We start from the raw sequence: 22,758 nt of genomic DNA on the forward strand, positions 1-22,758 counted from the left end.
GTGTAGGTCCTGACCAAGGTCACACAGCTAGTCAGGGCGGGGCTTTGATGTCCACTACTGGGGGGGGGGTCCACCTCCAAGCAGAGGAGGGCGGTGCCTCAGAGGAAGACCAGCTGAGGGATGGGGGAAGGGTGTGGGTGTGGTGGCTAGAGCCTGGGGCACCCACCCCCAGTCTGGGCAGGGGTCGCTCAGGAAGGGGAGGCAGTGGGGCTGGCGCATTGCCCAGGTCCAGGTGTGTCTGGAGGCCCAGGTGTGTCTGGAGGCCCTGGTGTGGGAGCTAGGAGGGACTGGGTGCATGGGGGCTGGGCCCTCCTCCTCTGTCAAGGCTGAGGAGCTGCCCCTCACGTTCAGCACCGGCTTCTTAGCAACCCTGGCGCAGCTTTGCATAAGCAATGAGGCTTCTCCTGCTCCGTCAGAGGGAGTGGTCTGGGGGAGGTGGAGCAGACCTTCTGGGGGCTGCTCGCTACTGTTATAACTGGCCTCTTCCCCACTCAACCTTGTGTCTGCCCTTCTCCCCCTCCGGATAGCTCCAATGGGACAGGGGAGGGTGGTGTCATCAGCTGCCAGAGCCTGTGACCTGAGATGGCCCCGGCTCACCTGGGGTGTGTCTGTGTTCCAGTCCCCGGATGGAGAGCTCCTTCCTGGGGCCCGAGCCCCCTTCCTGAATCCTGGTGTCTGACGGGTGTCCTCCCTCTGCCTCTGTCCCCAGTTCTGGCATAAAGCATGCTTCCACTGCGAGACCTGCAAGATGACACTCAACATGAAGAACTACAAGGGCTATGAGAAGAAGCCCTACTGCAACGCGTGAGTCCTGCCTTGGGCAGGGGCTGGGCGGGCACTTGGCTCCCTCCTAGCGCTTCCTTCCATTCTGATACCCACAAGATGACATGGCCCAGCATTTCCACGCTCTGCCTCATGTGTTTTAACCATATTGAGTCCTCCTCACCACAGCTGGATGAAGTCAGGGCTGTTAATATGCCCATTTTACAGCGAAGGAAACTGAAGCTTGAGGAAGGGAAGGGGCTTTCCCAAGATGAATGACTAGTGACAGGCCAGTTCAAACCCCGTAGAGCAAGCTTGTTCTTTCCACCGCACTCTGCTGTGAGAGAGGGATCCAGCGTGGGCTTTCAAGAAAAAGTCCTGTTTCTGCCCAGTTGTGTTCTCCACTTCGCCTTCCACATTTCTTTCCCCATGACAGCACCTGACTGTTTCCTCTCCCCTGCCCCTTACCAGACGGTCTGGGCACAAGGCCTGGGGGCTCCTGGCTACGGCCCTTCCCAGTAGTCATTTCTTGAGAAGTGGGGGCAGCATGAAGGGAGCGGCCTGGCCCCAGGCAGATCTATTCCCTGCCTGGTGGGAGGTGGAGACCTTCATGTCTTTTCCAGTGGAGTTTGCTCTGGTCTGCTGTGGGGAGGTGGGTAGAGGTGGGGTCCCCCATTCCAGGGGGATACCCCCCTCCCACCCCATGCAGTTTCAGGTTGATTGCATTCAGGTCAGGGCTCATGTAGGACCTCACAGCCACGCTACTAGGTGGGGCTTCAGAAGGTCAAGTCACTGCAAGTAGACGGCAAGATCAGTGTTCAAAAAAATTCAGGATCTGACTTGAGTCCTTTTTTTTTTTTTCTTTTTAAATTCTCAGTCTGGAGGCTTTCTGCAGCTGAAGTTCACCTGGGAGGGGAACTTTGGGACCTGTCTAAAAGGAGTTGGGGCCTTAAACCCCTGTGAAAGGCTGTCTTCCCCCTTACTGCCCTCCCCTCCCCTGCACATACCACAGCCTCTTCTCCTTGGGGCTGGAGCATTCATCAGGCTCTTACTGCCTGCCCTGCCGCCTGCCCTGCCAGCTGCTAGATGCCAACCTGTGCCAGGTGCTGGGAAAACAGATTTTCTGATAAAATCTCAAGCCCAAGAAGCACCATGAATCACCTCCCTTCTGGGAGGGATTGGGGGCACTGGGAAGACTGCCTGGGGTAGAAGGAGGGTCACAGCTCTGTCCTGCCTCCTCCTTCAGCTGCCCCTTCTCCTCTATTAGCTTCCACTGGTCTTCTTCCCCATACCGACCTCTCCCACCCCCCCCCCCAAGGGAAATGGGACATTCTTCAAATTCTTAAAGGCTCACACAAGCCCTGATTCTCTGCAACTTCCTCCCTCTGTTGGGGAGTAGGGTGGGGTTCAGCAAAGCCAGAGGCTGGGGCAGTTAACCCCTTGATTGCTGGCCCACTTCAGGCTAGATTCTGGGCACCTAGGCTCCTCTGGGGGCAGCTTCTGCGCCTCGGCCCCTCCAGGCAGAAGTCTGGCTGAGCCCGGAGCCCAGTGGATGGCAGGGACTAAGGCTTCTTCTTGTCTCTTCCTAAGACTCCGGTAGCCTAGAATGCAGCAAGCGCTGGGAGTTGGAGAAAGAAATCAGAGGCTTGTCCTTGTTTTCTCTGCCTGTTCTCAGTCTAGTGCCAAAGTCCCAGCTTACGTTTCTCACCCTCTTCTAGGGAGGCTGCAGCAAGTAGGGGTGGGTAGCTCCTGCAGGGGTTGGGGGGGCTCCAGGGAAGGCAGAAGATGAAACACCCCTCCTGGGATGCTGCTTCCAACCTGCCGAGGGTGAGATTCCCCCGTCTCTCTCCTGGCCTCCAGCCAGAGAAGCAGGTTGACCCCTGTCCATTCCCTGAGCCTTTACAGCCCTTATTCTTCCACGCCTAGCTGACCTTTGGCCCAGCTGGGATGTTACCTGGGAAGGACCCTGGATGAGGGACCGCACACTCGGGGGATTTGTGGCCCAGCTGTGTTTCACCCGCGCTGTGGTAGCACCTGGCCCGAGGCAGCCACACTCCCTCAGCTGGCGTCTGCTGAGCTGCAGGTCCTTGCCAGCGAGCCAGACGTGGGGATTCCGGGATAACCCAGAGGCAGGCCCGGCTTGCTCGGGGCGCCCTCCTGACCTGTCGGGGCCTCAGTTTTCCCGTGGTTAAAAATTCCTACCCAGGGATGCTGGAGCCTAGACCAAAAAGTTTTGCGCACCTGCGACGTGCCAGGCACGGGTGTTGTGTGTTCACTCTCATCCCTTCCTGTATTCTTCCTGCCTTTGGCTCCATCCCATTCCAGTGACATTCCAGTTCCTGAATCCTGGGGTTTCCAGGATAAGGCCAGCCTGGCCTTGCTTTGTGAAGCTCAGGCCTGGCTTTTCAGCACGTCCCGCTCAAGACCCAGAGGGACAGGTGATCGCTCCCGGCCCCCCGGCCCCCAGCCCTTTGCCAGGGAGTTGAGCCCACCCGGGGAGGGAGCGTGAAAGTTTGGTGTGCAGGGCGACCTCTACGTTCTGCCGATCTCTGGTTAGTCCCTGAGCCAGAGTCTTGCAGGAAGGGTGGGCAAGAGAAAGAAGAAAGCTGTCTGTCTCTCTCCAGTGGCTTCTCAAGATTGAGATTTAAGTTCTGGAAAGTGACTGAACGCAGCAAAAAGGCCTCTTCTATTTCTCTCTTTGCACCAGACTTACCTGGGGTGAGGCCGGGGAGAGAACATAGGCCAGAGCCCACAGCCAGCCTTCTGGGTGGTAGTGGACCCCCAAGGACGTGCATTTACACACGTGCCTGTGTATATCCAGACACACACGCTGCCGCCAGCTGTGGGGCCAGGGAGAAACGCCAGGATGTCGGACTGTATAGGCTGCGTTTGTGTTCACACTTCCCAGGCCACAGGCACTCAGCCTTGCTATGACAAGGTAGAGGGGAGCATGCCTGCATTTGCATAATAGCCAGCAGTGGAAGAACACGCTGTTAATCGAATTCTCTCTTGAAGCTTCTGGGTAGGTGGGGTGAGCCTATTCCAGTTGTTATAGGAATAGTTATGCCCTCATTTATGCCCTCGATGATTTGTTTTGTAAACTATTCTTTCTGAAAGTGGGGCAGATGGGTCCACGTACAAACCTGGTCCTTTGTCTCCATGCAAATAGTTGAGGAGCCCGGAGGACAGGGGGATTGAGGGGTGGGGGGGCTCAGGGCGACACGTGCCTGTTCCTTTCTCCTTGGGGGCCATGAGTCTGTAGAGGCTGCAGACCTGAGGCAGAGTTGCAGGCCAGGGGAACCAGCTTTCGGGGTGTCAAGTAGGGGGTGGACATGGGCTGGGGAAGAACGGGGGGGATGCCCAATTGTACCTTTCCCCTCCTCACTGACTGCAGTGGTAGGGGTCTGTCCTTCAGTTGCCTTGAGCTGTGGACTGAGGGGCTGAGGAGGGTGGAGGTGTGCCTGGTTCTGGGGAGCAAGGGACTGTGGTCCTTCTCCTTCCCCAGGCCTCAGAGAGTGGGGTGGGGCCTGTGCTGGTGGGGCTTGAAGTATCTCTGGGTTCTAGCAAACTGTCTTGAATCCTAGCTGCTCTTAGGGGATGGGGCAGCGGTGGGCAAATCCAGGAATAGGGACTGGGGCTTTCCCACCTCCCCAGAGTTCTCTGCCTCTGGCTGGGAACAATGGGATCAGATGTCTTGGGAAGCTGGGGGTAGCACCAGGAGAGGGAGTGGGATGGGTGTGTGTGCTATGTTTGGGAGCGGGGAGTCCAAAAGGGTATCCACAGCGAGCAGTGTGGCCTCTAGGCTGCCCCTACCTACCTCCTCTCACCCCCAAATCCTTATACTCAGATGTCAGGGCCTCAAGGAACCTCAGGGATCACTGTGCTTCCTAACAGCCCATTTTATAGATGAGGAAACTGAGGCGCAGTGTTTCCATGCCTTTCCTGACTTGGCAGAATCATTTCTCTTTGTGTATTGCCATTTTTCGTTTTGTCTACGACCACTGAGGGCTGGTAAGTTCTTCTTCATGTCTAGCCTTGATCTTTTCGGCTGCTCATTTTTTTCCCTCTGGTCAAACAATGCCTCCTTGTTGCTTCCTATCCCCACCGTTTCAGCCCCTTTGGCCTGGGGAACTGGTGAGAAACTGGGTAAGAAGGGACCCCTCCCTGCCCGCCTGCCCGTGGGCAGTGTTCCCAGCAGGGGAATCAGCAGCTCCTTCCAGAGGCAGGATGTAGGGGCTGTGGGTTTCCCCCCCCCCCCCTTTTGGTGAAACCAAAGGCTCCTTGTTGCTTTTGTTGATGTATTTTTGTTCCTCCTTGAACAAAAAGCTGTGGTTTTTGAAGGGATCCAAGGCTGGAAGAGGCAAGGTTGCCTGTAGAAAGGGGGAGCTGGGCTTCCAGGATATCTGGTCTGTTCTTGTTCTGCCTCTGGAACACAGCTGATGGCGGGACTGGGAGTGGGGCTTCCTACGAGTGATCTCTGGCCCCAGTAAGCCCATAGCAGGAGCCCTGCAGTTTCTCAGCATCCTCCCTGTCCTCATCGTCCCTCCAAGCAGGAAGGTGACTCAGAGGTCCTCTGGGGCAAACCCCCCTTCTCCTGCATCCCCACAGGTCATGTCTGGACTCTTGAGACACCTGCTTTAGAAGTGTCTTAAGGAGTAGGTGGCTTCTGACTGGGGGTGGTGAGAGACCCCAGAGGGTTCTCTCATAATAGCCAAGCTTGGAAACTGGTTGGGTTTAGAAGAGGAAGTTCTCTACCCACCCAACCAAGCATATCTTTCCTCAGAGCTGGGAGTGGGCAGGCGTTCACCTGGCAGGGAAGGATGTCAGCCTGTGCTTAGCTGGCTGGGCAGGTGTGGTATAGGGGAGAGTGCATTGGGCCAGATCTCTGTCCTGAGTTTCTTTCTTCTGAAACACTGAGCCTCAGTTTTCTTTATCTGTAAAATGGGCACAGTGATAACGCCTGCCCTTTTTAGCCCAAAGCCTTGTGGCAGGTTTCAGGAGAGAATGTGCACAGGATACAGTGTATCCAGAAGTCACTTTATGTGACTCGCAGTTTTCCTAGAGGCCTGGGCTGCTGCCAGCAGCTGCCTGATTGTCCTGCCCCCCAGGCTTCCTGTCCTAGTGGGCTCTCTCCATGCCTCTCTCTTTCCCAGAGCAGCTGATACTGCCATCGAGGGTGGGGAGGGGCATCGGCAGAGGGCCCACCGCTTGGAATGGTTAACAAGGGGCCGGGTGCAGGCTGGCCCACAGAAGGGACAAAGAACAGCTGTGCTCTGGACCCGGCTCCAGGCCAGGGTTGGGACACCCAGTTCTCCCCACCCTGGTCCCTCGTTCCCTCACCGTGGCCCAGTCTGTTGGTGGGGCTGGGGTTCCAGTGGGGTCACTAGCTGGGGGGGGACCCCTCTTCTGCCTTTGCGTCTGCATTGGGATACGCATATATCCATTCATCTCAACTGGGATCTGAGGGTAATGGGTTGGGGGGGCACTTCAACCTGAGGATAGAGAGGGAGGGAAAAGGTAGAATTCCCAGCAGTTGTTTCTGGAAGGAGGTCAAATCGATTGTAGCCCTCTTGGAAGGCAGTCATGTGGATGGGGGAGGGGCACAGCACTGGCGTTCTGGCATAACCTCCCTTCTAAAAACAAACCCGTGGCACCTGTCTTCCTCACCTAAATTGTCTACAAGGATCCTGCAGACACAGCCTCCTAGTTTTGCCTTCGTGGGTTCCTCTGCAGTTGAGGACCCTGGCTGTCTGTGTCTCTTCCCCCACCCCCATAGACTCTCTCTGTCTGCCTGCTCTCACCGCTCTCCTGCCTTGAGCCGAGGATGAGGTTGCCATGGGAACCCGAAGCGCAGTGAGCAGGGGACAGGAAAGGCAGAGTTGTCTCGCCAGGGCTGGGGGCTGTGGGTAGGGGACAGGGTTGACCCAGCAGGAGGAATATAGCCCGTGCTCATGGCTGCCTGCATTTTTTGGCCTGGGGTTGGGGTTTAGGAGACAAGGGTAAGAGACTGGAGGCTCCAGAGCCCCTCTTTAATCTATTTTAATCTGATGCAGGCTTAAAATCCCCCTCCTCCTCCCACCAGATTAAGCTGACGACATCTAGGCTGGTCCCCCCCTTCCCTTCTGATGGGATTAGTGTTCTGGCTGTGGGGGGGCTGAGATCTGGGGGTCATGATGGCTCCAAAGAGAGGATGAAAGACCCGCCAGCCCCATCCAGAGGCACCCACTGCATGTTGGGGGGTCTCCTGAGACCCTTCTGGTGGCGTGTAGGAGGTATACGAACGTGGACCTGCTGGCCTCAGTGTCTAGGAGAAGTGCATTGCTGCAGAGGGCTCGCCTAGATATTCATCATGTGTGAGGAATAACACAAAGTGCACAGGATCCTCGGAATTGCGGAGTGGGGTTGCGTCTGGCTGACCTTGGGCCACGGGACCTGGCACTCCGTTTTAACCCTGTACATTCAGGCAAATGGGAAACCACAGGTTTGCAGACTGGCTCCTGTGCATGTGTGTTTTCCGAGCCTGCCAGACACCCTTCCCCACCAAGTGCTAACCAGAGCCACCATCTCAGAACTGACCCTTCAAGCTCTGGGTCAGAGCTGCCCTGAAGGTCTTCTCCATCCCCCTGCTTCAGGACCTAACCTCCCTCCTGTGCTCATGAGCCCCGACTTACAGACACTCTCCTCACCACACTGCCCACCCCCTGACACCTTCATAATGGCTCTGATTTGGTGGGAGGGTCATCTCCAAAGCCCTCCCTCCTAGGACCTCAGGGCCCGCCAGTTCTGCTGGAGATCTTACTTAGATCCCTCCTGCTGTTCTCTTTCTAGTCGCCAGGAACAGACTCCCAGTTGATCCTCCCTTTTCCTGGAACTGCTCAGGGAGTTTGAATGGAGCACCTCAGCTGTAGGTGGCCCTGGCTTTGCGGAGCTGGGCCAAGCCTGGGACTGGACCCACAGCCTTAGCCCCACATTCATCTACGGGACATTTGTGTTGCCGGCTGCAGGCAGCTGTATTTGCTTTTTAGTCTCTTGCCTTGCTCTTCCCTCTGCTCGGGGAGCCCTGGGCCTGGGCTGATCTGGGGGGCAGGACTCAGGCAGGGCAGCACCCAGCACTGTGCTCCTTCTAGCCACCCCCCACCCTCCCCCCCACCATTTAGTTGAGTTCTCCAGCCCCCGAGTCCCGCCCTTGGCACGGGGAAGTTTGTGTGTGATTACCAATAGCTCTCGCTCAGGATGGGCCGGGCAGCTGGAAAACATGCCAGGCCTGGTGAAACACACAGAGGTGGAGGGCTGCTGGTGTCCAGTTCCAGGGCACATCAGCCAACCTGGCTGGCTGGAAGATGGCGATCCATCTCTTACCTGGGGACAGCCTGTGAGTCTGGCATCGGCTAGTGGTCATAGTTGTGGTGGGGTGTGGCCAGCCAGAGCTAAGAATGGCCAGGCTTTGGCTCCTGCTTCGAGAAGCCACCCACCAGTCCCTGAAATAATTGGGGCCTATGTAGACCCCCAGCCCTTTCACATACCAGCATCTACACACAGACCACAGTGACTCAGGGCTGCCTCTCCTCTAGCTGGTTTGCTGGGGGACTTTGTGATGACCCAGGGGAATGGAGGAGACCCGAGTTCTAGTCCTGGCTCAGCTTCAACACATGGTAGGACATTCGTTTATTCAACACATATTTATTGAACACCAGGTACTATTTGGGGAGCTTGGAATAAACCAATGAAGAAAAGACCAAGAATCCCCTCACCTCATAGAGAACCAGTGGAGAGAGAAGACAGTAAACCGATGTGATAAATAATTATGAAGTCAGCTAAGTGCCTGGCGCCAGCACACGACTTCCTCCTCTGGGAGAAATGAGGGGGTTGGACCGAGTGGTCCTGGAGGTCCCCGCAGGCTTGGCTCTGAGGGCTGAACTGGTTCGTGCTACCTCCAAGCCAGCCCTCTTTCTAGGCGACAGGACCATGGCCTGTCCTGTGTCTGGAGATTAGAGGGTTTGGTTCAGGGTGTTGGGTCCTGGGAGACCGTTTGGGTACAAATCTGGATGCCTCCAGTTACTGGCCGTGTGCCTTAGCCACATTGTTTAACCTTTCCAAGCTGCTGTTCTCCAATCTGTCAAAGGGGGATAATAGGGCGGTTGTAAGAAGTTGATGAACTAAGGCATGTACACCCTTAGCACAGGGAAACATCAACTGTTGTTACAGTGTTCTTATCTGTCACCCGTGGTGACCTCTTCTCGGCCTCAAGCTGATCTCTCATCTACCCTCCGATTATGTTGGACCTTGTTAGCTGTTTGAAACACCACTCTGGATGTGTGTGTTTTTTCTGTCTCGCTGCCTTTTCCTGGAAGCCCCCCTGGAAATGTGTATCTCTTTCCCCTTTACTTCTGTCTCTGTATCCCTCCCGCCCTTCCTCTGCTACATTGGTCTCCACTTCTGGTCTCAGCTGAAAGCTTTGTCCTAACCCCATGAGCATCTTCTTCCCAGCCTGGCTAGGCCCTCCTGGGTGCCTGGCCCCCTTGACCTTCCTGTGCAATAGACATGGATTACTTGGGTGATCTGAAACCCTTAGAGAGTGTCCCCATGTCCTCCCTTTGGAGTTCTTGGTGGCCAGCCAGCCACTGGGGCCTGATGCGTCTTCCCAGTTCAGCCCAGGCTGAGTCTGAGAAACGCTTGCCTCCCCTCGGCCATGGGCAATGGGCATTGTGGTTCTGATGCTGGGACAGGGGCAGGGGCTGCCCAAGGATAAGAGAATGGAAGCCCAGAGGTTCCTGCCCCTTCCCCCAGAATGACCCCCACTCTTTTTTTTTTTCTGTCCTGCAGACACTACCCCAAGCAGTCCTTCACCATGGTGGCCGACACCCCGGAAAACCTCCGCCTCAAGCAACAGAGTGAGCTCCAGAGTCAGGTGAGGGGGCGGGGCCTGGCCCTTGGGGGCGGGGCAACCCCTGGATTTGACAAGGGCTCCTTCCTTCTGTGGTTACTCGGCAAGGCCAAGGCGCTGAAATCCTAGCAGTTACCAATCTCCCTGCCCCCACCCCACCCCCAGTTACTTCACATTTCCTGACTTGATCAGAGAAGTGGGCGAGAGCGTATCCCGCTTCCTACCTAAAGTGGGTGGGAGGGGTGTGGGCATCGGACTTTTTCTGCTTCAGGTATTTTGTGGGGGACCCCTAGAGCCCACCTCCTCCAGGAAGCTGGTCCCCTCCCCCTCCTCTCCACTCACAGCCCCCCTCAGAGGGCAGGCTGCGAAGGGGGCCTGTCCTGCCTGTGTCTCCTTGGGCCTGATTTTCCTGAGCGCCTGCTGGGTGGGGAGCCCTGCGTGTCACCGCAGTAGGGGAGGAGACGGGCTTCCTGCTCCAGGGAGAACTCGATCTTCAGGGGACACTGAGGAATAAGCAAAAGGTCCAGAACCTTTAGGCCAGAACGACTAACCCTGCCTGGGGGTCTGGGAGGGCTTCTGGGACAAGCCTGGCCTGGACTCTGGGGTGGAGTGGGGCAGAGCGGGGCTTCATCAGAGACCCCTTGGGGAACGTAACCAAGTGGGCAGGGTGCTCAGGGCCAGGAAAATGTCTTGCAGGATCCACCAGGGCCTCAGAGGGGGATCTCTCCTGATCCCTCCAGAGTGGGGCTCCTGCTGCCAGATCTTGATGTGACTTCTCTGGTCACATGAAGGAGAATCAGCCCTGGGCCATCTACATGCATTCTCTCGTTGACTCCTCCAAGCAATCCTGCGAGGAAGGTGCTGTTTTCCCATTGTGCAGATGAGGAAACTGAGGCTCAGAGACAGTAAGGGACTTGCTAAGATCATATATGTAGCAGTAGAGATAATAACTGTATTAATGGTTAATGTATGGAGTGCTCAGTGCTCTGGGCGTATTAATGTTCAATCCTCACAACAGCCCTGTGCAGTTGGCAGGATCGGTCTCACTTTACGGAAGAGGAAATAGATGCTGATGACTTGGAATGCCGATTTGTTTAACTCTGAGGCTTGTGTTCTTTCCAGTTTTCCATCCAACTCCCTAAGGAAAACTATCTCTACCTTGATAATAAACACGATAGTTCCTCATGCTGGTGAGAACTTTTGCAGCTTAGCAAGCACTTTAGTTACTTTGCCTCATTTATCCTTGACCCGACTCCAGGGGTCAGACTGGGAACCAAGGCTCTGAGAGGCACCGGACTTTGCCTGTTGACATGCACTCTAAGTGAGGTTTCAAGGTCTGGGCTCTGTTTTTTTCACTCCCGAGTACAGTGACCTTGACCGCGTGTAACCCTGATGAGGCCAGAGGTTCAGGCCCCCCCCCGTGTGTCCCACAGTGATGGGGAGCAAGTAGGGGAAGCTGATATCAGCAGCAGCTCACATCTGCCAGCCCAGACCCCGCCCCCGCTGTGGTGTGAAAGCCACAGTCACTGGGGGAGCCGGAGTGGATACCAGAGCCTTGCTAACTGAGGAGGGCTGAGTAGCCCAGCTGGCAGGAAGTAGGCTTGAGACAGCACTGGGGCCTGGGCCTGATCTGCACAGGGAAGACCCTAACCAGGCCCTGACCACCGCCCTGGACTCCCCATCCTGTCTGGAGCCTACTGGGGCCAGAGGTGGAAGGGGCTACGTGGGGCAGGCAGACCAGAGCAGCAGAAGCAAGAGACACACACACACACACACACCCTACTCTCAGAAGGAGAAATTCAAACCCTGTTAATTCCCTCAGCCTTTGTTGGGGCTGCAGCTCTTTTTGCCCCTGGAACTTGATCCCTGAGGGGCGGGGTCTGTAGGAGGAAGCAACCCCTGCCCAGGGTCTGAAGGCTCCTCTGACCCCCCTGTCCCCCAGGGGCCTGGCCCACTGCTCGCCTCCTGGGTCCTGGGCTCCTGGCTCTGGGGCCGGCTGGGGAAATCATGAGAAAGGCAGTCACTCTTCATAGGTTCTCACTGCGTCCTTCATAGGACCTCATTTAATCCTCACAACCACCTGATGACGAGGAACTCTTGGCCCTGTGGTGCAGATGGGGACACAGGTGAGAGAGGCCATGCCCCTTGCCAGAGCCCCGTGACGGAGGCAGAAGTCAAGCCCCTCTGCAGCCTGCTGTGGCACCCAGCCCTGTGCGCTAACGCCCAGGATGCACCAGTCACCAGTGGGGACAGGGGGGCTTTTTAGAATGCAGAGTCCTAGGCCCCGCCCAAGCGGCTTCTGTTTGGCAGTTCTGGGCGGGTCCAGGAATCTGCATTTTGGCGGCCCTGGTGATTCTGATGAGGGCTTTTGGTCCCACAGGCATGCTCCGAGAGGCTTGGAGCCAGGCTATGGGGTAGGGAGGGAGCCGAGGAGCTGCTGTGAGGGGTGTGAGTTAGGGCTTTGCATTGAGGCCACTGCTGTAATCTGCAGTTGGGCTCCTGGGGGCTGGGGCTGGGATAGGCGGAGGGTGGAGACCCCGGTCCTGCCCTCTTTGCAAGCCTGGTTCTGTCTCCTACCTCCCCCCAGCTGTGTGGTCTGAGTCTGGCCCCTTGCCTCTCAGAGTTGTTTTTTTTTTTTCCTGCCCGGTAAAATAGGGACAGCAAACCCAGTTACCCAGAGGTTGGGGGCTGGGCCCGATGCTCTGAGGCTTGAAGGGCTGAGCGGGCCTGGCTGGGGGCGGTGATGGGTTCTGGTGCCTTTGGCCACTGTGGAGGCAGGAGGTGTGGCCTGTGGCCAATGGGAAGGGAAGTGGGAACCTCTTCTACCTCGTCTGCCTCACCCCACCAGGGTGTCAGCTGGTCTCTTTCCAGGCCGCTTCCTGGGCCTGCGTTGGTGTGTCTCTTCTCAGTCTCTGGGAAGTTGCCCATGCTATTTCAACTTTGTTTTCCTGTCTCTAGATTGGTTCCCAAAGTGGTACTTTGGGTGTCTGGGACACCTGGAGCCTCCCCTGTGGGGACAGCAGCCACAGAGCTGACCAGAAATGACCCTCTGGGTGGTCCTGCCCAGGCCTGGCTGAGGCAGGGCACTGGTGGCCGGGCCTGGCAGCTCTCCCACCGCCAGCCCTGCGCTGAGAAGCAGCAGCTTTAGGGTGGGGCTGAGCTGGGGCGGTGCGGGCCCCTGAGCCCAGGCAGAAGTGCAAGAAGGTCTCTTTCATTTTTCCCTCATCGTCCATGGTGCTGCGCGTGGGATATGCCACAGGGCACATGCCACAGGGCACAGGAGAGTGTAGCAGAGCCTCATGCTCTGCCCTGCTGTTGAGAGGGTTCCCACTCTCTTATCCTGAATCTTGTGACCAGCAAGGCAGGCAGCATACCTGTGTCACTCTTACTGGAGCTGGCTGAGGGTCAAATGCTGGATCTGCCATCACTAGCTGTGTGCCCTTGGGCAAGTTATTTAACCTCTCTGAGCCTTAGTGCCTTCATCTGTAAAGTGTGGATTACCTCCCTCCAAAGGTTATTGTGAGGATGTTAGTATATATTAGGCATTTAAAACAGTTCCTGGCATACAATCAGCACTCAATAAATGTTCGCTGTTACTATTCTCCTGGAAAGGAGAGGAGATGGAACTTGGGTATGATAAAGCTGAGGAATACTAGACCTTCTGATGATTGCTTCCAGAACTGACCTTTTTCGTTGGCTCTCCTCCCCCATCCGTGTGTGTCTAATTTTATTTTTATTTTTTAGTTTTTGATTTTTCGCTGGGAACATTTTATTTTTTCCATTTATGTTATGAACTCATCACAATCCCTCTTTTTTTTTTATGTTGTGTATTTTTAAAATTTATTTATTATCTTTTCTGGCTGCGTTGGGTCTTCATTGCTGCGCGCGGGCTTTCTCTAGTTGTGGCGGGCAGGGGCTACTCTTCGTTGCAGTGCGCGGACTTCTCACTGCAGTGGCTTCTCTTGTTGAGGAGCATGGGCCCTAGTGTGCGCGGGCTTCAGTAGTTGTGGCTCGCGGGCTCAGTAGTTGTGGCGCACGGGCTTAGTTGCTCCGCGGCATGTGGGATCTTCCCAGACCAGGGATTGAACCTGTGTGCCCTGCGCTGGCAGGTGGATTCTCAACCACTGCACCACCAGGGAAGTTCCTGTGTGTGTCTAATTTTAAAACGATTTCATTTTTGTTAGAAGGGGGTGGGTTACACAGTATGTGGGTCCAGCTCATAGTAGGCACATAATAAGTGGAAATTGTTGGTATCATATTTTTTTCAATAAAATTTTTTAAAGTCGTGATCTTTTCTCTTATGTTGGGTCAGCAGGGCAGTTCTTTTTTTTTTTTTTAACATCTTTATTGGAGTATAATTGCTTTACAATGGTGTGTTAGTTTCTGCTTTATTTTTCAAATTACGCTGCCTGTTTGGAGATTTTTATGTCTGCATTCAATTCATTCATCATTTACCCAACAAACACATGTGTATACCTACTGTTTGCTACAATAGTGATGAACAAGATACTTCCTGGGAGAATAATTAATAAATTTACATATTAAAAAGTAGAGTTTCTTGGGGCCTCAGGCATCATTCCCAGCCCTGCCTTGGGAGTTTCCAGGATGGGAGGCCCACGCAGCATCCGGGCTGCAGTTATCTAGCTGCCGTGCTGAGTTGTATCCTGCATCTACCAACAAAGCAGGTTGAGTGACCTTGGGCAGGTAACTTCCCTCCTAGAGCCCCCTGTCATGTCCTGGTGAGCCATCCCAGATGAGGGCAAACACTCCTGCTTGGGTGATGAGCAAGGCTCTAGGCACGGACCTCCCCACGCTCTTGGCTCCCCACCTTTTACCTCTGCCACACACTCCAGCTCCAAACAGCCTCCTGGAGAATCTTCCCCACCTTGATTCTCCATAGTCAGGGCCTGCAGGTGCTTAATAAATATGGTCACAGACTCCAGAGCTGGGAAGGCTTTTAGAGATCAGCTGGCTAGCCCCTCTCAGGGGACCCAGAGAGGGAGACTGACTAGCCCAGGAACGTACAGCAAAGTAGTGCTGAGCCAGTCCTGCATCCTTTCTTGCCCCTGCTCCGCCCAGCCCTGCCCTCTCTGGGCTGCCTGTGCCAAGAGTGAAATGAATTACCCTCCCCAGCAGGGAGGGAGAGGCAATTCCCGAGCCTGGGAACCAGCTGATGTCATTGTAGTGTTGCCATGACAATTATTCCCCTGGATTAGGGGCCTGATGCTCCAGAGGCCAGGAAGTAGAGGAGGAAGGAGTGGGGCACTGGCATTTGTTCAGCACTTTAAGGTTGACAAAGCACTTTCACACCCACCCTTATCAGTACGCATTGAGCCCTGCTATGTGCCCCACAATGTGTTTGCTGCTTTAGAGCCACTGTCTGTAATCCACACCGTTCATTGGAATGGGTCTATCATGAGCCGCATTTTACAGATGTAGAAACTGAGGCCCGAGAGGTTAAGTCAGTTGCCCAAGATCACTCAGCAGGTGGGAGACAGCCTATGTTCATACCAGTTCCCTCTGGCTCTTTGCCTATGCTTGGTGATAGGAAGCCCCCTCCCCATATTTTAACTGATTCCTATGACAGTCCTCTTATAGGTGAGGAAACCAAGCCCAGAGGCCTTGGATCTGGGCTTCTGCATCTGGAGCTACACCTTATTTTTGGAATTTTTGAATTTTATTTTATTTATTTTTTTATACAGCAGGTTCTTATTAGTTATCCATTTTATACATATTAGTGTATGGAGCTACACATTTTTGACTCTTAAGTTTCTTACCTTTCCTGATGGCCCCTTCCCAGAGGGTTCTCTCCACCCCCCTACCCCCAACACTAAGAGTTGCTGTGCTGGCCCAGGCCTTCCTGGAGGAGCTGATGCTGGGCAATTCTGGGCCCTTGGGGTGGGTTGGTACCTGTACCCACTGTGTTAACTTCCAGTACCCCTTACTCTCTTCCAAAGGCACATCCAGGCCTTTGTTTTTAGTCTGGATCAGAACAAAAGAGGTTCTGGAACCTTTTAGGCACAAGAACCCCATGGATGGGTAAAGCTGGGGCTCGGGAGACAAACAGGGACCCCAGCCCCTGGGGGACATGCAGAGGAACTGACAGGTAGGTACTGTCACTCGGGTCCCGGTGCAGCTTGGCCCTGTGGCCAGATGACTCCACGCCTGGGAGCTGCCTGGAGATTCCCAAGGTCCTGGGCCTCATGTCCTGGGCTGACCTGCCTCTAGGACAGTACAGCCCCCATGGAGGGGAGCCAGGCAGCTGGTGGGGTTTGGAACAGCTGGCTGCCGAGGTGGACAGTGCACACTCAGAAAGCCAAGGGGCATTTCCAGCCTCCATTCTGTTCCTCAAAACCCCCAGGGAAGGACAGGATAGTTTTCATATTTCAATTCTTTTAGTGCTTGGGAAGTCCTTTCTGACGTCTGACTCAAGTCCCTCTGGTACTCAGGTTTCCATGGAATTCTCAGAAAAGAGGGGGGCCGTGGAGGTGTGGTAGGGGTCTTCCCCAGAGCTTGGAAACCCGTTCTGAAGTGCTGTCTGTCCCCCCGCCAGTTTCATCCCCTCCTGTGGCGTTGACCTCAGAAGCCAGCCTGGCAGCCGCCGGGGCCTGTCAAAGGCTCATTGATTGAGTTTTCCGAGCGGCTGTCTCACCTCCCCCCTTTCTGGGCACCAACTTTGTCCCTTGGTACAGCCCTCACTCAGCTGGTCACTTAGCAACTCCCTCGGGCTTTCGGCGGGTAGAGCCACATCCTGGCTAGGGTGAGGGCTGGGCCAGTCTTTGGAGCTCTGGACAGAACCTTCTTCCTCTGGCTTTCAGGCAGGATGGGCCAGTCTTTGGAGCTCTGGACAGAACCTTCTTCCTCTGGCTTTCAGGCAGGATGGGCCAGTCTTTGGAGCTCTGAACAGAACCTTCTTCCTCTGGCTTTCAGGCAGGATGGGCCAGTGGCGAAGGGTCAGGAGTCAGGCGGATGAGGGTTTCATCCTGGTGGCTCTGGACATGTGCTGCTAAGCTGCGTGACCTTGGGCGTGGGACTTTGCCTCTCTGCGGCTCAGTTTCCTTGTCTGTAAAATGGAGCTAATGATAGTATACAGCAAGACTTAAATGAGACAGTTCATGTAAAGCGCTTGGCACTCAGGATACACTGAATACGTATTAATGGTTTATTCTCATTAGTCTAATACTTTTTGGCCAAGGCTTGTGCTTTGAGTTGGGGCGTGGAGGTGGATGTCACTGCAGGGGGGTTTCTGGTCAGGGTCTCTCTCCTGGCTGGTTGCTGCCTTAGAGGTGGCTGCCGGCTGGGGCCCTCTCTGCTCCCCGTGCCTCGACTCCAATCCCTCTCCACCCTGTGGTCCTCCAGGTGCGTTACAAGGAGGAGTTTGAGAAGAACAAGGGCAAAGGCTTCAGCGTGGTGGCAGACACACCCGAACTCCAGAGGATCAAGAAGACCCAGGACCAGATCAGTAACGTAAGCTCCCCTGCTCCCTGGGGTACCATACTGACACCCTGCCCTCCCTTCTCGTCCCCTCCCCGCCCGCCTGGCAGATGCATGAGGCCAGTTCTCTGCCGCCCCTGCTCTCCTAGGTGGGCCTGGCTGGCGGCTGCTTGAGCAGAGGGAAGGGAAGGGTTTGGGGTTCCCAGATGCGTTTCCTCTGTGCACCCCCAGATTCCCCCTTTGATACCGTCTACCCACATAGTATTTCCGCCTTAAAAGGACTGGACTTTTGGGGGGGTGTACAGGGAGGGACTTTATGCTAAATCACCCCCCGTACCCCTTACTCTGAAAATCCCCCCCACCCCCCGGCTGTGGTGAGTGCCAGGGTCCAGATTGGCTGTTTTGTCTGAGCATAAAGGTCAAAACTGGGTGGCAGAGGTGGGGAGAGACCGGCCTCCCCCTTGTCTGCCTCTGGGTGCTGACACTGCAGTCATTTCCGCCCCCCTCTGCCTCCTCCCCCACCTCGGCTTGCTCTTCCTTCCTGTGTAAAAACCCCAGCCGGTTTTGCCCGCTGGCCCTGCTCCCCCTGGCCTGGCACTCTTGGGCCCGGGGCGGTGACCAGTGTCTGGCTATGGCAGGGCTGGGTGTGGAGAGTGGGCAGTGGATCGATGCGCCCCATGGCACCTGTGGCCAGGGGACAGGCCTCAGTTCCCTGCTTGGTGGAGCCACGGACCAGCAGCTTGTATGGCTCTGGGCTGTGGGAAGGCTGCCTAAGGGGCTTTGGGCAACGTGGGGTCGGGGGGGCACCACTGTGAGCCACAAGCACAGGACGTGGGCCGCAGACCCGTGTCGCACAGGGTCCTACAAAGGACCGGGCAAGCGGTTGTCTTCACGTCTGGAACAGGAAGGGGTTGGCACGTTGCCCGTGTCACTGGGCTGAGGGACTGGGGATAGAGGCTGCAGAGGGCCTGTGCGTTAGCTGGTCCACCCGGCATCCAGCCCTCAGCCCTCCACCCGACCTCCTTGGTCGGGCACTCCTTCTAGAAGTTGGCTGGACCGTGCTTAGGGTGGACTCCGGCAGTGGCTCAGGTGGATGTCAGAAGCCAGGGCCCAAGCCATCAGAACCTGCCATGCCCAGGACCATGGCTTTTAAGTTTTGACAGCAACCTGCAGTATGAAATACATTTCACATCGTGACCCACCGAACAGGCCTGCTGATTTATTTAAGGGAAACAGAATCAAAACTTCCAGGAAAGAGTGCTTTACCGCTTAGAGGGCATTCGGATATTTTCTGTTCTATTTTAGTTTGTGAAAGACGCTGGTTGCCGACTTAACTAAATGGGTTTCGCAACTAGGTTGTTGACCAGCAGCTTGAAATTCATGGCTTGAGGAAATGGAGTGCTTCCTTTGGGCTAGGACGCCTCTGAGGGCTGTAATCCCTACCTGCTCCCCTGCTCCTCTGCCCCCCACCCCCGCCGGAAAAAAAAAATCCTGTCTCAGTTGCTTCTTCATAAGCCAGGACCCGACCTCACACCCTAGAGCTTCCCTGCCAGTCTGTACCCCAACCTCCAAAGGGTAAAGCGGGAGGAAAGAAGGTGTGGGTCTCAGCTCTCCCCATGGAAAACGGGAGGGAGGGGAAGCCACGGGTAACGGAAGGAAGACCCAGTTGGCTCACAAAGCTGGAATCTTGGGTCTTCAGCCTCTGTGGCTTTTCACTGTGAAGACTGTCTTATCTTGGATACCTGTTCCCCGCCTACAACCCAACCCCCAGCACATTCACTCATTGCTTCCAGCCTGGGGCTTTTAGAAGAAGGGAGACAAGCCCAGTCATCCCTGCCTCCCTTTTGAGAAGGCTTCCAGAATACTTCACACACGGCCTATTGCACCTGTATGCACCCCTCCCCCTCCCCCTCCCCTCCCCTCCCCTCCCCCTCCCCTCCCCTCCCCCTCCCCTCCCCCTCCCCCTCCCCCTCAACTAGTTATTGGAGGTGTTAATGTCTGAGGAGCCCTGGTAACAGAGCTCACTCTGGCCAAGACACTCACACCTGAGGAGATAACATCTTATCATTAACCACAGGGCTGCAATTAGCTGATTGTCCTCTGCTCTGAGGTGGGGGCGGTGACTTGAGCCTGACCTGGTTCTGCTTTTGCAGCTTTAGCTGGAACCTGTGACTTGTGACCACAATGCTGGAAGACTCTTGGTTTTAGCAAGTACAGTTAGTCTGTCAACTGTGGGCCTCCAAACAGCTGGACGAGAATCACTTGCAAAGGTTAATTGAAAATGCAGGCTCACAGGCCTCCTCCCCAGGCCACCTGGGAGCAGAACCCAGGAACCAACATTTTCTCTCTTTTTTTAGGAACCAGCATTTTATTTTTAAAATTATTTTTGTCATTCCTTTTTATTTTTATTGAGCTATAATTGGCATACTGCACTGTATACATTTAAGCTCTCCAGCATAATGATTTGCCTTGCATACATCATGAAATGATTGTCACAGTAAGTTTAGGGCACAGCCATCATCTCATACAGATACAAAATTAAAGAGATAGAAAATAAAATTTCTTTTTCAGGAACCAGCATTTTTAACACATTCCCTGGGTTACCTGAAGTTTGAGAATCGTCACCAAGAGCCTGAAAAAGCTTCACCAGAGGTGCCAGGCCTGGCCACATCCCAGAACCCCCCAGGGAACTTTAAACCATGTTGTTAACTTGTCCCTCCTCCAGAAGAGTTTTGGGAAAGATGGTGTTTAGAGCCACACCTTTTGTTTTGTATCCAAAATAGCCTTCCTGTATGTAGCTTGTCACTCACTTCCCAGGTTAATGTCAAATGACTCCTCATTTGCGAGGAAAATGTCAAGCACTTAGTATGTGATAAATATTGTCAATTGCTATTAATTTAAAGGCAGACTTGTCTGCTTTCTACACTGTGGCTAAAGAAGGGACATGGACTAAAGTTTGGCTGAAAAGTTAGGCCATTGTCTAGTACTGAGAATGTCTGGAAAACTGAGGGGGCAAGGTGCTAGTTAGACATCTGTGGTGCGTATTTGTGTCTTTTTTTTTAAATTGAAGTATAATTGATTTACAATGTGTTAATTACTGCTGAACAGCAAAGTGATTCAGTTATACATATATATACGTTCTTTTTTTTAATATTCTTTTCCATTATGGTTTATCATAGGGTATTGAATATAGTTCTCTATGCTGTACAGTAGGACCTTGTTGTTTAGTAATTGTGTCTTCATTAAAGGCACCTGAAGGGGTGAGAGGCCAGGAAGGCAGGCTGTGAGCTGAAATTTATCCTGGCCTTTGGTCACCAGCTGTGATGGCTGTAATGGACGGGAGTCTTTAATTGCTGAGGTCCCTATATGGGAGCCACAGCCTTCAAGCAGAGAAGCTTTTATTTATGTACATATCTACTTATATACTGATTTTCTGTATACAATTTTGGGTCTTTTAACTTTTCCTTTTTCTGTGAAGTGTAACACATAAACACCTGTGTGTGTACTCACCATGCAAGTCAAGAAGCAGAGCATGACAGCACCCCTGTCAAAATAGAGTTTTCAAAGTGTTAAAAAAAACAACAACAAAAAATGTAACTCTCATGCAGTGAGTACCTATCATATAATTACCTTAATTATGAGGAACCAGCTGGAGCATCTGACAGGCAGAGGTGATGCCTAGTCTGTGAAAGAAAGCACTGGATATAATTAGATACGGAACTAGTTAGTGTTCTGCCATTAGCTGCAGAACTAGTTAATGTCCTCCAGGACTATAAAACCATAAGCTTCGGGCTTCCCTGGTGGCGCAGTGGTTAAGAATCTGCCTGCCAATGCAAGGGACACGGGTTTGAGCCCTGGCCCAGGAAGATCCCACATGCTGCGGAGCAACTAAGCCCGCAAGCCACAACTACTGAGCCCACGTGCCACGACTACTGAAGCCTGGGCACCTAGAGCCCGTGCTCTGCAACAAGAGAAGCCACAAGGAGAAGCCTGCGCACTGCAACGAAGAGTAGCCCCCCGCTCCGCAACTAGAGAAAGCCAGTGCACAGCAACGAAGACCCAACGCAACCAAAACAAACAAATAAATAAATAAATTTATTAAAAAACCCAAAACCATAAGCTTTGGAGATAGCCTTGCTACAGGCAGAAATCCTTTGCATTTCTTTCAGTCAGAAATAATTAGTAGCTTATATTCCTTAAATAAACTTCATTCCTTATAGTCCAGGCCTAATCAGTAGTAAATAGTAAAGTCAAAGAAAATTCTAGCCCCAGAGACAAATGGCCCGGAGGTGGGCTTGTTGGACAACCCTATAGTTTAATTTTTGAAAGCGTGTGCTGTTCTTTTCTTTACAATTTTAAAATGTAGCTATGCTTTCTTTTCTTAGTATGTAATTTTTTTTATTGTTTTTAAATTGAAGTATACTTGGTTTACAATGTTGTGTTAGTTTCAGGTGTACAGAGAAGTGATTCAGTTTTATATATACATATTTTTTTCCCCCAGATTCTTTTCCCTTATAGTTTATTACAAGATATTGAGTATAGTTCCCTGTGCTATACAGTAGGCCCTTGTTGATTATCTCTTTTATATTTAGTAGTGTGTATATGTATCTCAAACTCTTAATTTATCCCTCCCCCCCCAACTATGCATTTCTGAATACTATAGTTTTGTTTTTCCCAATTTTGAACATATCTATTCTTTTGTGTCTTGCCTCCTTTGGGCAACATTGGGTTTAAAGAATCACGTACATGTTTGCATGCAGCTGTAGTTTGTTCTTTTTTCTTGTTGTATAGCATTCCATTTAAAATGCTTATATTGATTCTGGTGTTGATGGTCATTTGGATTGCTTCTATGGCTGTGGACAGCTTCATACATATTTCCTAGTGTTAAGGTGGAGTGGAATTGCCAGATCTCAGAGCGTATGTTCCTTCAGCCTTACCAGATAACGCTGAACTACTTTTCGAGCGGTGGTATTGATTTACCCTCTCGCCGGAAGTGATGAGAGTTTCCGTGGCTCTACATCCTTAGACTTGTTCATTTTAGCCATTTTGATTGTGTGTAGTGGTATCTCATGGTTTTAACTTGCATTTCTCTGATTACTAATGAAATCGAGCACAGATTTACATTTGTTTTAAAAACAAAATCGTGTTAGTCTCTCACAGGGAGCACAGCATAACATGGTGGTTGAGAACTAGGAGCTGATGTTAGGACTCACCCACCCCTTACCTACCTCCTGAGCGTTGGTTTCCCCATCTGTAAAATGGGGATGACAGTGATACATTGTTCTTGGGCTGGCTGAGAAAAGGAAATGAGTTATACATATAAGGGCACCACAGAGGACTGCAACAAACGGAAACACTGTTAGAAAAAAACAGACCCTGGCTGGTGAGTTGACTATTCCATTCAAAGCCTGATGTTCCCTTCTTGCTCATGATGTAGAATCATGTGGAAGCAAGTGTGGAGTCAGACCTTTGTTTTCCACCACAATCAGGAGAGCAGGGGTTCAGAAAACAGAACATCAGCTAGCAGAAAAAATGCATTTTTCGTAGGTTTGGAATGGACCCTCAACTAGTCATCCTGGAGTCCTGGCTGGCAGGGCCCTTGGATGAGCGGAGAGGGTCCTTAGGCCTGGGTCCCTCCACCCATGTGCACTTGGATCTCATGGGCACAGTTACAGCCT

At 53.3% G+C, this 22,758-nt stretch overlaps 2 protein-coding genes across 3 annotated transcripts in view; both read left to right on the forward strand.

The window, feature by feature from the left end:
• LOC132354513 (large ribosomal subunit protein eL19) overlaps window positions 1-22,758 on the forward strand; it is a 410,792-nt gene that overhangs the window by 200,465 nt on the left and 187,569 nt on the right. The gene's annotated exons all lie outside the window — the stretch shown is intronic.
• The window catches only part of LASP1 (LIM and SH3 protein 1), a 37,586-nt gene that overhangs the window by 6,608 nt on the left and 8,220 nt on the right, over window positions 1-22,758 (forward strand). The window contains exons 2-4 of the mRNA XM_059907016.1: window positions 710-804; window positions 9,586-9,670; window positions 17,006-17,113. Of these exons, the coding sequence (XP_059762999.1) occupies window positions 710-804; window positions 9,586-9,670; window positions 17,006-17,113 (288 nt within the window). The remainder of the gene's footprint in view (window positions 1-709; window positions 805-9,585; window positions 9,671-17,005; window positions 17,114-22,758) is intronic.

Source organism: Balaenoptera ricei, chromosome 20 (assembly GCF_028023285.1).
Source record: "Balaenoptera ricei isolate mBalRic1 chromosome 20, mBalRic1.hap2, whole genome shotgun sequence".
NCBI lineage: Eukaryota > Metazoa > Chordata > Mammalia > Artiodactyla > Balaenopteridae > Balaenoptera > Balaenoptera ricei.